Source organism: Phoenix dactylifera, unplaced genomic scaffold (genome assembly GCF_009389715.1).
Source record: "Phoenix dactylifera cultivar Barhee BC4 unplaced genomic scaffold, palm_55x_up_171113_PBpolish2nd_filt_p 000309F, whole genome shotgun sequence".
NCBI classification, from domain to species: Eukaryota; Viridiplantae; Streptophyta; class Magnoliopsida; order Arecales; family Arecaceae; genus Phoenix; species Phoenix dactylifera.
This window is the reverse complement of record NW_024067781.1, coordinates 397,839-413,223: the sequence shown is the minus strand read 5'-3', so window position 1 is coordinate 413,223 and position 15,385 is coordinate 397,839. Positions and strand designations below refer to the sequence as shown.

The 15,385-nt window shown below is 40.4% G+C and overlaps 1 protein-coding gene across 1 annotated transcript in view; it reads left to right on the top strand.

Moving 5' to 3' along the window:
* LOC103716598 (NPC intracellular cholesterol transporter 1-like) overlaps window positions 1–15,385 on the top strand; it is a 244,943-nt gene that overhangs the window by 196,377 nt on the left and 33,181 nt on the right. The window contains exons 34-37 of the mRNA XM_039118113.1: window positions 118–262; window positions 420–484; window positions 608–673; window positions 11,128–11,221. Of these exons, the coding sequence (XP_038974041.1) occupies window positions 118–262; window positions 420–484; window positions 608–673; window positions 11,128–11,221 (370 nt within the window). The remainder of the gene's footprint in view (window positions 1–117; window positions 263–419; window positions 485–607; window positions 674–11,127; window positions 11,222–15,385) is intronic.

Here is a 15,385-nt window from a genome sequence, read left to right as displayed (position 1 = left end):
GCTGCATCAACTACTATATGAATTTTATATAATTTTCGATTCTTTATTATTGCCTAATGATATATGAGTTGATAGTCAAGAAGTTTATGAAAATTTACTCAATGTTTTTTGTTTTAGTGCTTCCGTTATTCAGAATTACATAATGGCCGTCCGTCTACGGTACAGTTCAAGGAAAAGCTCCCATGGTTTCTCAATGCATTGCCATCCTCAGATTGTGCTAAGGGTGGCAAAGGAGCATACACCACTAGTTTGGATCTCACTGGTCTGTATCGTGTTCCTTGCCTTTATTTGTGACATACAATAGTGCAACAGTTAATGTTTATCCATCATAATCATAAATTAGCAACTTATTTCACATGGTTAGTATATGAATGTGTAGTTTCATTATAGTCTAACTTGACAATTTGTCCAATTCTTAGGTTACAAGAGTGGAATTATTCAAGCAGCATCATTTCGTACATACCATACTCCCCTTAATAAACAAGTAAAGAAGAAAAAACCTCTTATTTAATCTTATTATTGTGCCATTTTTAACATTTTTTGGTACAAATGCCATTTTTAATGTTATTCTGTAAAGTTGACATGATTTGCTTGGATTTGCCCTCAGAGTGACTATGTGAACTCAATGAGAGCTGCACGGGATTTCACTTCCAAAATTTCTGATTCCTTGAAGGTATGGTGGATTATATTATTTTCTTATATTATATTCTTATTACTGACATCTTCCTTATCCTTTTATAACCAACGGTTTCTTCATAGCATATCTTTTTTCATAGACTAGGACAAAAACAGATTTAAAATACTAAGAAATTTATGTGATTGGATGGATTCATCCTTACTATGATCTCAAAACAAAAATATAACAAAGATCAAGGATCAAATTTTGGTTTTGGTATCCAAATTTGTCGAGGACCTGCACCAAATCATTTGGGTGACCTTATTAAGAAAAATGTGTAATTGTAAACATATGTAGCTTGCATGCTCCTAAATACATTTAATTTTTACATTTTTTTATTTTTAAAAATTTATCATTTTTAATGCAAAAATATATATTTAATTATTTAAAATTATATATAATCTGAAAATTAAAAATTTTTATGTCAGCATGTACATCGTCTATAGATCTATAACATATAAAAAAATCAAACCCAAATTGAAAAATTTGGCATGATCTTTTATTTTGCAATTTTTGAGCTATTTTTTTAAGCTCCCCCTCAAAAAAAAAGGAAGGAGATAGGAGAGAGGAAGCGCACTTTATTTGGCCTTGGCTCTTCTTTCTGATAGCCTGAATCGATGATGTTTGTGGATTTTTTAGAAAGGAGAAGCAATAGAAAGCCTTCTCATGCCTTCCCAATGGAATTACTGCCTTTTAAAGGCATCTTATGGCCACAGCCACAATCATGCCATAGTGGCCGCAATCATGCCATAGTAAGGCATGGTGGTAATAATGCCACAGTGGCAAGCCCATAGTCAACCCCGTTTGAAATTGGGTTGACTCGGTGCGAATAGACCAGTTCACACTAAGTCCGGATCGAACCGGCCGGTTCTGACCCGAAAAGGACCGGTTTCACTCCGGGTCGGTTCAATACTGTTTGAACCGGACGGTTCAACTCGGTTCGGCAGACCTTGTATAGAATAGTATGAGAATTCATGAAAAATATGTAAGATGAAAAACTAGTAGACATCATGCTAGACTATAATAAATTGATAATCTGAGACATCATGATGTGACTATAGATATAATAACTAATGTTGCCACTAATCTCGAGATGCCGACGTGGACCACTTCCATGGATCTGCGAGACAATAGGACAAGGTTAAAGAGATTGCTAGATTGTCTTTGTCCGGGCCCTCTGATGTTTATGTCAGAGAGGATTTTTGGTGGGAAATAAGAAGGAATTGAGATAATTGCAATAATGCCAGTATTAGAGATGCTCTAGCAAGATTGAGGGTTACCTTTTAGTGAGGGTCGTGTGGCCTATTTATAACAAGGATCTCGAATCTCCAGCAAATCATATCCCTACAAAATTGGGGTCATATTGTAACAACCTGTTGTTGTGGCATAACAACCCAGAGACGTGCTGCAACCGTCTAGCACATAACAGAATTACCAAGACCTCATGTGTATTTGGTTAAAAGGGTTAAGCTGTCCCTACTGCGAGAAGGTCCTGCTTGTCTTGGGTTGATTGTCTAGCTGTCGGGTCGAGCTAAGAGGCTTCAGCTCTTGAGGGAGGCTATTTTTGGTCTGCTTGTCCCATCTTCCAAGTCGGATGGAGGGTTCTAACCAAAATGCCTCAGAGAATCCTCAAATGTGCCTGGGTCACCATGTTGGTTATAAGCTGGATGAATCTGGTCGTACCACATCACTTGTCATTTATCTCCACATTATGGCCCGTCACTTTTGAGTCCATTGCATCTCTGCAAAAGAAGTAATTGCTTTGTCAAACTTTGCACCACTTTATGGAGGGCATTAACTTCTAGGCGGTGGTCCCTCGAAGGATGGATCCTGACTCTTGGTCTTCAAAGGAGATGTTGACTATCTAGAGTAAGGGGTGCGACACATCTTTTTTCTGGACAAATGGGCGACCGGCTGGATCAATCCCACTCATCCAAGGAGGAAGGTCTTTGCAAATCCGCTGTATATGGGGAGATTTAAAGCATCCTTTCTGTCACATTGAGAAGCTTTTGTGGAACCTGCTTCGTTGAATCATTCTTAATCAATTTTAGGTATCAATTTTGCAGCTTCTCCTTTTCTTCAAAGGAGGTTAACCCTTGTGCCGATCCTCCTTTCTCTTCTTGGTAGGATGGAGTCTCCATGGAAAAGACATCTTCAGCATCGCTTAGAGATGGTTCAATTGGCCTTTTGAGAAGCAAGGGAGAAGGTAGCTGAGGTAGATGCCAAACTAGGATTCCTCAAGAGTGGGTTAGCGGTTGAGAAGGATCAGACCAAGGTCCGCGGCCGGGATGGCTCGGTACCGAACCGGTACCAGTATAGATAGGCATGCCAATTTCGTATTGGCACACTCAATTTTTTTTAGTTTTCACGAATATTTAATTGGTAATCACTCTTTTTGAACTTTTTTAATAATTTTAAGTCTAATTTGATGTTTTTTGATGTTGCTATGATTTCAGTTTAACCTAGATGATGCATCTTATTGCTTTAAAATGATTCAAATCATAAAATAATTAGTGAGATGTTGCATTCTACAATGAACAATATAAAATATCCCTCAAATCAAGTAGTGGCGTAAAAATAAAAAAATAATATAATCAAGTACATACATTTAATGTGTAATATACATACTAATATCTAAAATTAGGTTGAGTGGCAATGCGTCTGGCAGATATCTGGATCATTAGCATAGTCAGGAGGCACATCAGCCCACCCCTGTAACTAAGCAGCATTGTAGTCTTGTATGTTCATCCCATAAGGAAAGCTGCTGGATTATAAGCACTTTCGAATCTCTTGCTGAAGCTCTAGCTCTAAGAGGTGTCCTCTGGCTGATAATATGGCTATGAAGGAGCCCATCTGAATATACCTGTAGCAAAATTCTTCTCATAAGATGCTCCGAGCTGCGTAGAATAGTATCCATCGAAATATGCATTAGACGCACCATATCCATATCCGTATCTGTGTGGATCGTAGGCTGCTTGTAGCTACGAATAATATGATCCAGTATACGACTCGAAACTTGATATGTCTATAAATTCTACTCCACGTGCGAGCACATCTATAGCTGTATCGTATCCTTCTGAATGACCTCGAGGAGCTCGTCTCCTATATGCAATCGTATCTTTGTAGGCTCTATCAGATCGTATATTATGGTCTCTATCTTGTGTAGCATGAATAAACTGAGGTACTAGTAAATCGAAGACCACCCTGCAGCTGTCTTAAAAATAGTGGTCTCCTGTCCACTCTCTTTATAGTCGACAAATCCATGACCACCAAAATTGTCATAGCTACTGCTCTTGGTATTTGAATCCAAGTTACTAAATCCTCATCAACACTCCATTGGGGTTACAGGTGCCTTTTATTTTTTGGTGTGTTGGGTGTCAAATTGACTGAATAATCTCTCATCTCTGTGAGAATCTCATTAAATAGAAAAACCGTGCAGAGAAGTTAGCTATAGACAGCTGTACGTTACAAGAAAATTAGCTATAATACATGGCAACTAGTTATAGATAGCTATACACAATAAATCTGCCAATTAGTTCTGCTAGCTAAATTAGAAAGACTAAGCTATACATAGTTAATAGAAATAACAAAGGAAATGAGTAGATTGTGGAAATAAAGGTAATTAGATTTGCTATGGAAACCATATGTAAATAGGATCCTGCAGATCCTATTAACATCCCCCCTCAAATTGATGCTGGGTGATCAAGAAGCATCAATTTGCCAACTAGAAACTTATGACGTTGACAAGTCATAGCCTTGGTAAACACATAAGCAATCTGAAAATCCGTGGTGATATGAGGAAGAGTGATAACACGTCGATCATAAGCCTCACGAATAGAGTGACAATCCACCTCAATATGCTTGGTGTGCTAATGAAAGATAGGATTAGCCGCAATCTGAATTGCACTAGTGTTATTTGCATGAAGCGAAGTGGGCTCAAGTTGAGGGAATCCAATCTCAGCCAACAATCCACGAAGCTAAATAATCTCAGAACATGCAAAGGACATGGCTCGATACTCAGACTCCGTTGAAGACTTAGAAACACGGTCCTATTTCTTACTCTTCCATGAAATGAGTGCATTGCCAAGAAACATTCACCAGCCCGTAACTGAGCAACGCGTATTTGAACAGCCAGCCCAATCAGCATCACTATATGCCCTCAACTGAATAGGTGAACCAGCAGGAAATAATAAGCCACGATCTGGAGTGCTTCTCAGATAGCAAATGATATGGCAGATGGCAACCAAATGAAGGTATCGAGGAGTCTGCATAAACTAACTTGTTAAACAGCGAAGGAAATATCAGACCGAGTTATGGTCAAATAGTTCAGACTTCCAACCAACTGTAGGTACAGTGAGGGATCAGAAAGAAGCTTGCCCTCCTCACGATGATACTTTACATTCACCTCCAAAGGTGTGTCAACAGAAGAAGCATCTTGAAGTCTAGTGAAAGCAATCAAATCTTGTGTATACTTATGTTGGTGCAAGAAAGTACCCGCAGGTCCAGACTTTAACTCAAGGCCCAAAAAATATTGAAGAGAACCAAGATCCTTCATGTGAAATGAAGCCTGTAAGTGTTGTTGAAGCTGCTGAATCAACACAGAATCTGTCCCTGTAATAACTATATCATCAACATAAACCAGAAGGAGAACAATTTCATTCTCAGTCTTGCGGAGAAACAAGGAAGAGTCATACTGACTTTGGACAAAGGAAAAACCAAGTAATGAGGAGCGAAACTTATCAAACCAAACACGAGGTGCCTGCTTCAAGCCATAGAGAGAGCGCTTCAGCTTGCACACATTAGAGGATGGTGTAGTGAATAAACCTAGCGGAGGTGTCATAAAAATCTCCTCCTTGAGATCACCATGCAGAAAAGCATTCTTAACATCCATTTGTCGTAGGGCCCAACCTTTAGAAGCAGCAATGGCAAGAACTGTCCGTATTGTAGTCATTTTAGCCACCAGAGTAAAAGTCTCATCATAATCTACTCCATATTCTTGTCTATTACCAAGAGCAACCAACCGAGTCTTATATCTTTCCACAGTCCCATCAGGACGTAGCTTCACTGAATACACCCATTTACAGCCAATGGATTTAACATCAGAAGGACATGGAACAATATCCCAAGTGTGATTCTCTTGTAGAGCTTGAAGCTCATCTTGCATGGCCTTCACTCAACATTCCTGCTTAATTGCCTGGGAATAACAAGTAGGAATCGTGATGGTAGACAGAGTCACGCTGAGTAATGTATGTGAGAATCCATACCCATCTGGTGGATGGGAGGCTCTAGTGGACCTCCGAGGCGCAGGGACTCCCTGCGCCTCAGGTGGTGGATCAGTATCGGGAAGGGGCTGAGGTGGCCGACGTCTCTTGTACACAATATTTGGTTTGAAACGCTCAATAGAATGATATATATCATCAAAGCTAGGAAGCATGGCAAGATCAGAAGATGAGGCAACATTGGACTGAAAGAAATACTAATTGTCAAAGAAAACTACATTTCTAGAGACACGAAGTCGGTTAGTAGCAGCATCATAACACACAAAACCCTTTTGAGCAATACTATAACCCATAAAGGCACACTGAACCGACTGGGCAGCAAGTTTGTGACGTTCATTAGCAGGTAAGTGAACAAAGCAAACACATCCAAAAGTATGAAACTGATTGTAACCAGGATACTTGCCATGGAGACGATAATAAGAGGAATCAAAGTCCAAAATTTGAGAAGGCAGTCGATTAATCAAATAAACTGCAGTAGACAAAGCTTCTACCCAAAATTTAGGAGGAACAGAGGATTCAAGCAACAAGGTGCGAACAACATCCAACAGATGGCGATTCTTACGTTCAGCAACACATTTTGCTGAGGTATATAAGGACAAGATCGCTGAGAAATTATACCTTTTTGATGCAAGAATGCCTGAAAGTCACGAGACATATATTCTCTGCCTGAGTCAGACCTTAATACTTTAATACATGTTGAGAATTGAGTCTCAACATAAGCCACAAAGGTCTGAAAAATAGAAAATACTTCGGATTTGGAGCGGAGAAAATACACCCAAGTGAAACGACTATAATCATCAATGAACATCACAAAATATTTATATCCAGCATGAGATGTTATAGGAGTAATGCCCCAAACATCACAATGAATAATATCGAAGCATTTTTCAGCTCGACTACCATGATTAGGAAAAGATAGAATTTTGCTTTTTTCAAGTTTACAAGCAGTACAATCAAAAGACATGCTGTAAGAAGAGAGCTGATCTTTATTGCCCAAAAAACGATGCTTCACTAAATGAGACAAAACAAGAGAATTAGGATGGCCTAGGCGTTTATGCCAAACCTCACTCTGATTTGTTGCTGCAGTACAAGCCAAAGACAATAGACTTGGAAGAGTAAAATGCAGAGGAAACAATCTTCCAACTTTAGGCCCCTTCGCGATCATTTTCCCCGACACTTGATCCTGAACCTGACAACCATTTCGAGAAAAATGCACATCACAGTTGTTATCAACCAATTGACCAACTAAAATCAAACTAGTAGAGAGTCTAGGTGACACAAACACATTGCGGAAAGGTGAACTAAGATCTCTAATAGCAGTAATAGGAAGATTACTTCCATTAGCAATTTGAATGTGTTGTGTACCGTTATAGGACCGAACATTGTGCAGAAAATCAAAACAGCCAGTCATGTGATTTGATGCTCCAGAATCAACAAACCAAGGATGAGAAATTGTCTTACCGTTACCTTGAAGTCCCAATGCTGAAAAGGCTGAGATAATCATCTGTTGCACCATCTTTGGAGTAAGAACAACTTGGTTAGGACCTGCTGATGTATCTGCAGCAGATGTGATTCTTGCGGACTGATCCACAGAAGCAGAACTGACCGCAGCTTGAAAAGCATTGGCTCGGCGATTCTGAGGTCGCGTAGGACACTCCTTAATGATGTGTCCGGACTGCTTACAGTAAGTGCATAATTTCTTGTTGCAGTTGCGAGCAATATGGCTGAATTCCTTGCAGCAATAGCACTGGACCTTGTCCTTGCCCTTTCCCTTCCCTTGAGCAGCATATGCAACATTCACAAGTCGCAACATCTGAGGACAGCTTCTCTTGTGCCATAACAGCCTGGGTAAGTGTTCGTTGCTCCTCACAAAACAATTCACCAAGACACACATCCAAAGAGGGAACATGATCTCTGTTTAATAGCGCAGCCCTAGTAACTTCAATTTCTGGCCTAAGTTTCATCAAAAATTGATGACGTTTGCTGGTTGCATGAACCTCTTGAATAGCGGACAAGGCTTCTTTTGGCACCTTAGCATGAAAGATTCCGGAATACTCATTCCACAGATTAAGAAAACCAGAATAATACTCCTGAATGGAAAGATTACCTTGGCTATAATTTGCAATCTCCAACTCCAACTGAAACCGCCTTGCATTGTTGTCTTGGTTGTAAATGCGCCTTCAAATAATCTCGCATCTCCTTCGCGGTGCTAAAGGACCGCAGATTGTTCACCATATGCGGCTCAGTGGACCCCAAAATCCAAGAAATAATCCGAGCATCCTTGGTCTCCCATTGAGCAAATTCCTTAGCATCAGTTGGTGCTTTAGAAGAGCCATCAATATGATCCCAAAGCTCCCTGCCTTTGATAAACATCTTGAACTGAAACTCCCAAGCAGAGTAGTTCTTCCCAGTGAAACGAACACAAAAGGCTTCTGTAGACATTATGACCAAAAGAAAGAACACCAGAAAAAGAACTCCAAGAAAGCTAGAAACCAGAAAACTAGAGAACTTTACCAAGAATTCAGAATCTAGAAAACATAAGGCTCTACCGAGACTCAGAAATATAGAACACCAAGAGCCCTTTGGACTAAAACTAGAGAAAACCGAAAGAAGAAAGCGTTAATGACCAAATTCATAACATAGGCTCTGATACCATGTCAAATTGACTGAATAATCTCTCATCTCTATGAGAATCTCATTAAATAGAAAAACCGTGCAGAGAAGTTAGCTATAGACACCTGTACATTACAAGGAAATTAGCTATAATACATGGTAACTAGTTATAGATAGCTATACACAATAAATCTGCCAATTAGTTCTGCTAGCTAAATTAGGAAGACTAAGCTATACATAGTTAATAGAAATAATAAAGGAAATGAGTAGATTGTGGAAATAAAGGTAATTAGATTTGCTATGGAAACCATATGTAAATAGGATCCTGCAGATCCTATTAACATTAGGCAGCTGCCTTTTAACCCTTCGTGTCCTCTGCTATGCTGGATGTATGTCGCCCTCCTGACCGAGTCGACCGGACAGTGCAATGGCCTCGTCTAAGCATCTCCCGATCATATCTTTGAGAGGTTGTCTCGGACAAGGAGTCATGTGGTGATCGGCTATCTTGTGGTTGTGGCTGATCAACTAGAAGAACGCGTGAAATATTGCACTCACATCCACTTGAAGAGATCGTCTGGGACAGGATTCGGATACCTAGCCGCTTAAGATTTTTTGCGGACATCCCAAAATGAATTCATCATTCAGCTAAAATATTAAAAAAATAAGATATAAGATAGTACCATACTACCATATTAGTAACCTTCTAATGTCAGGTAATGTCCTCCTGGTGTATAACATATCTAGATTCATATCCCAAAATGATTTCTTACGACAACTGTTGAGACTCTAAATCTATCGTTGTTCTTTCTAAATATTTAGATTTATGAAAAAGAACCGTGTTGTACTATGTTAATAATAGAAGATATCGAGATACTAGTTAACTTACACATGTCACTTAAGTTGACTTACCTCTTCTAAACATAGAGCTACAACTTTTGGATCAGGCTTTATGTTGTAAATGATATTACACAGAGCGGCCAGAAGTTCGTCATCCATATCGATTCTAGCTGTGTTGTACTAGAACTGATGGTTTAGATAGTATGCTACACAGAGTTCGTTATTGTTTTAGTAAAATTATACAAGTACAGGAACAATCTAATTTTCAATGTTCTTTTTACCTTCTAGATACAAGTTTCTACCCATCTGGTCGTTCCACCACCGCTCAATGATGTCGATGTACTTCTGGGCTAGACTGCCTCTATGATTTGAGTCCTCTCTATCATGTGATACAGGAAGCCCATCTGGGGGTACCTCTCACTGTCTACGGCTCGAAGCACTTCATACAATGTCTAATAGCCTTCAATATCGTAGTGGCCCGCTGCTAGAATGTCTGTCTCATCACCAAGTCCTCAACATTGCTCCCTTCAATGTCGGCTCTCGCTTATCTACTTTTCTACCACTTGGGACTAACAAACATCTGACATAGGGCTTTTTTTTTTGAAGAAGGCTATCAAGTGCAACATAGTTGGTAGCAAACCGTATGACTCCTGGTCTCAAGATCTCTCCTCCTACATACCTCCTCATCAGTGAAAGGACTACTATGGAGGGCTGCCAATTGACTAGAAACTTTTTATTTAGACCTATGCCTCGTCTGAACAGCTAAAATAGAATTGTTTTTGGCCTTGTTGAAATTTAGAATCACCAAAAAATACTTCCTTCCCTGTTTACTAATAATAGGACAATGGAGAGATTTCTTGACCTAAATCCTATTTTTAGGGTTGGTGGAACTATCCCAAATCAGGCGATTCCGGCCGTCCCAAATCGTACCCATGGCTCACTGGTACAGTTCCGGTAATAGAAACGAAACCTGTTGTCGGAGCTAGAGAAGGAGAAGAAAAGAGAGAGCAAGCGGGGTAGGGAGGGAGAGAGAGAAGGGGGGACGCCGGCGGAGTCCGGTGGAGGCCAGTGGGCATCGGCCTTGGCCACGGGAAGCAAGGCCACGACCACTGATCCTGTTTCAAATGAAACAGGGTCTGGGCACGACCTTAAATATAATTCATCGCGGGAAGTGAAGCTGCGGCCGCTGACCCTGTTTCGAACGAAATAGGGTCCGAGCGCGGCCTTAAAAAAATTCATGATTTTTAAGTGAAGTCGGCCTCCTCCGACCTCCGTCGGCACTCCGCTGGTGTCCGCCACCCTCTTCTGGCCTTCCATCCCCTGCTCGATCTCTCTCTTTTCCTCTCTCCCACGATCCCGTACCGAGTCATCCTGCCGGAGAACCGGTACGGTACCCGGTATTGGTTCCTCCAGCCTTGCTAGTTTCCCAAACCCTTCATCTCCTTCCACTCCTATGTAGGCCACTTTATTTGGTCCTACATTCATACTCTTAATCTAGTTTGCTAACTCATCTAGAATGTTTTAATCTTGTGATAACATGTATATGTTCTACTTAGCCAAATAAAAGTCAATAGGTGTCTAGGCAACCTTTTATTTTAATGAAGATAATGAGATTTTAAAATGCAACATCTTATGGATATTCATATATTGTATTTTTGATATTTTATGTTTGTTCACAGTAAATCATCTTATATTATCGCTTGTGTAAACATTTTGATGCAGATGCAAATTTTTCCATACTCGGTGTTCTATGTATTCTTCGAACAATATCTTTATATATGGAAGACAGCTTTGATCAACATTTCTATTGGTCTTGGTTAGTATTCTCATATTTCTACTTGTTAATCTAGTACTGTCAAATTCTGATAAGGAGCTCATCATGGGACTAATTGTCAATATGTGTTGCTTAATTTCTAGCATTTCTAGGCCATTTGTTTCATTGGCTCTTTTCACATTTAGTAATGCAAAATGAAGATGTATTTTTGTGCTTGCGAAGTTATTCAGTTGCCTTATAGTCTTGAAACAACTAATCAAGTTCTTAATTCCAGTCATTGGCTAATTTTTTCATAGTCATATTAAGAATGACCAATTAAGCTTTTAAGCCTTAACTATTGCTTGAATGTCTTTGCAATGCTTATCAGTTGAGGCCAAGGTTCGCCGGACCGACCATACTGGTGTACCGGTGAGCACCGGCACCGGTACGGTTCCGGCTTGGAACCGGTACCGAACCATAGCCGCGCGCGCGGCCACGCGCGTACAGACATAAAAAAAAAAACAAAAAAAAAACACGCGTCTGTGCGCGTCCGCGGACGCGTCAAATGCCATTCATGCCACTCTGTGGCATTTAATGCCCCCACGCGGGCTGGCAGCCCGCGTGGGCACGGTGCGCCGCGCGGGGAACCGCGCTCGGGCGGGATTCCCTCTAGCGAATTGCGCGAGGGCGCGCATTCTCTGCTCGCGCGTCCGCACGCGTTTCCCAAAAAAAAAACCGCGTCCGCGCAGACTCTGTGGCATTAAGAGGCCCACGCGGGCTCCAGCCGTGTGGGCGCTTTTCCCCGCGCGCGGGGTGCGCTGCCCCGCGCGCCCACGTGCGAGGAAAGAGTGGCTTGGACCGGTGCGAACTGGGCCGGTTCGCACCGGTCCAAGTACAGAACCAAACGATTTCGACCCAGTTTGGGTTGGAACCGTTTTTAAACGGTGTACCGTACCGGTGCCCGTCGGCACCGGTTTGGTACAGGCTGAACCGACCGGTTCCGGTCGGTTCAGCATACCTTGGTTGAGGCAATAATTTGTTTAAATGCTTAGCTTCCCGTTTAGTCTGCTTACATTTTAAACATCCACTTAAATACTTCTGAGGCCTTTTTGATTTGCTTAATTACATAAATGATTGTCTATATTTTCGTTCAAAAAAATTGCATGTGTAATTTGTAAGGTACTCCAAACAATTGTTGCCTAGTGAACTTTTGCAAGTTCACCATCAACATTTTCATTTTAGGACCAAAGCAGACAAGCATCCATCACCAAATTCTTCCCACATATGAATCACATGGCATGATTTAAACTGGTCATACCACTCGATTGCATCGCCAGTAAGATTGATTGAGGCAATCTCAAGTTCTCAACCTTTGGATTACCTATGTATTATAAAAAAGGAAATACTTTTTTGCTTATATTATCCACACTGATGGCTTACGATCATTCCATTAAGGAAAACATCCACCTTTGTGCAAGAAAACTTAGATTCAATCATGATGTATACCATACTCTCCTCTCAAAGAAAACGATGGATACCTTTACCTTTAGTATATTTACTATTCTTTGCATAAGGGTGTTGATCTTTCATATCTTCCACTTTTTCTTCAATTGAATCCTTGGCAACAACTGATGCTGAAGGAACTCCTTGAGTTAATTAAGCTTTTGATCAAACTTTGCCTTAATATCAGCCTCCTATTGTGAGTCTCTTGTTCAGTCTTTTGTTTGTTGAGAACATTTTTTTGCCAAAACATAGGACATGAGATCTGAGATGCTGAGCTTTTTCTTCAGATTTCACACAAGGGTATGTAGCAGCAAGTGTGCTCAATACCATGTTGATAGGAACCTGATTGTGTGCCAACAATATTTTGAGCAGAAAAAGAGAAAAAAGAGACTTATAGTAAAGAAAGGATATTCGATCACTTCCAGGAGCTTGAGACCTCCAACCAAGTTTGAACGGAGGCGGCAATCCTTGATGATACTGAATTATTGATCCATACATCAGCCATGTAATAGATGACTTAAAACAGCCAATGAGATTAGGCCATTCACCGTAAAGATTCCATGATGGTTCCTTATTAAAGGGCAATCAATTATGTATTCTTGATGAGTCTCTTCAGGAGAAAATCATAACGGAACTCCAAGATAATGATTTGGGAGGACATTTGGCTAGAGATAAAACTTTGGCTATGGTAGCTGATCATTATTCTTGGCTGAAGATGTTGAAAGATAGTGAAGCAGTGTCGAGCATGCCAACTAGGTAAGGGCACTTCGCAAATACAGGCTTATAACACCCCATTACCGAATCCTAAGCCTCCTTGGGTTCATGTGAGCATGAATTTAATCTTAGGACTTCCAAGGACAGTAGAAAGACATGATTTCATGAGTTTCATCCTTACTGTTGCTGACTGGTTCTCAAAAATGGCTCATTTTATCCCATATTCAGAAAATTCCGATGCCATACATATTGCTGAATTATTTTTTGGAGAAGTAGTGAGGTTACATGGTGTTCCAACATTCATTGTTTCTGATAGACACAAAAAACTCATGGGGCATTTTTGGAGGACATTATGGCGAAATCTTGGAACTGATTTGAAGTATTTCAGCAGACATAAAATGAGTGGACAAATTGAAGTTGTTAACTGAAGCTTGGCAATATGTTGAGGTGCATATTGAGAAATCATGTCAAGTCATGGGAACTAGTAATTCTGCAAGCTGGATTTGGTTATAATAATTCGTGTGAATCAGGCCATCAAGAAGACACCTGTCCTTCTTGACTTTGTTCCACTACCTCAGGATGCTTATGTAAGTGATGATGGAGAGGCTTTTGCTGATCACATTAAATAAGTTCGTGAGGAAATGAGAGCTGATATAAGGATAGTAATGAAGCCTATGCCAATGCAACAAACCAACATCAACGAGACAAGAACTTTGAAGGAGGCATGGTATTGGTGCACTTAAGGCGGGACAGTTTTTCTGAGGGAACTTATTAAAAACTAAAGGCAAAAAAGTCGGGCCATGCAAGATGTTGAAGAAGATTAGCTCAAGCATGTAGATGATTGAGCTGCCACCAGATTTGCATATCAACCGCATCTTTAATATTGCTGATTTGTGTTCATTGGAAGGATTTGATGGAAAAGGAGATGCTGGCAAAACCAAGCTGATGTGTTATCAAAGGGCCAACTTGATGTCATTGAAGATATGTTGGTTGTTAAAGAGGTAAAGCAAGGAGGGGTAGCCCATACCAGTGTTTCTTGGTGAAATGGTTGGGAAAACCTGGTAGTAAGAGTACATGGATTGCAGAAGAAGAGCTGATGAGGATTGACCTGGAAATTCATGATGAGACTATTAAGTTCTTCTCGTGAGAGCCAAGTTTTCTCTCATTTGAAGAGGTTGATGCAGGAGCATCTAAGAAGACTTTAAGTCCAATCGGGCCCATTAAGTCCATTGGACGAGCTCATTAGTTATTAAGAACATAGTCTTTATTCTCTCTTATGTTTTCTCTGAAGCTTTAACCAGTAGCTATGTTCCAAGTCATTTAAAAAATCACATGCTTGAGTGTGAACTTTTAATGAACTTGGATGGCCGAGATTTCATAAATACTTATCTAATTAAGGACTGTGATGCTAGGCTTATTAGAGACCTGGTCTATTAAGAGTCTTTGTAAGCACTTTTGTAGTCTTATGGAAATAATGCAGATCTGAGAATTCCTTTGACTCTTGAATCTAGAATCCTTTGTTTTCTCATTCAGTTTTACACTTCCTTGCTATAATCTCCTGTTCTTGCTGGAATTCTATTCTTTCTGCATCATCTTGGATGCTTAAGCAGAGCCAAGGACCTCAATCAATGAGCTTCTGGCCGACCTTTTTTGTGTGACATCCTGGGTTGTTTGTCACGCCCCGAGCCCGAGGCGCGGCAGACGCCGCACGCCCGCACGGCGGGCCGCACAGGCATGCAAGGCATCGGATCATATCAAAGCAAATACAGATGTTCAAAACTGACATAATTATTTAAATTTATTCAAAAGCAGTCTTACAAATTGCAAAATAGCATATGCCAACATAATTTAAATGTCCAAACTAATCTAACTAAAATGCCAATAACTGAAGGAATCGTCGGAAAATCTAACGCACTCCTCAATCCCGTGAGATCAAGCCTCTGGATCTGAAAAATGGAGAAAATAGAATAATGAGCTACACTAGCCCAGTAAGCAACAAAATACCCCAAA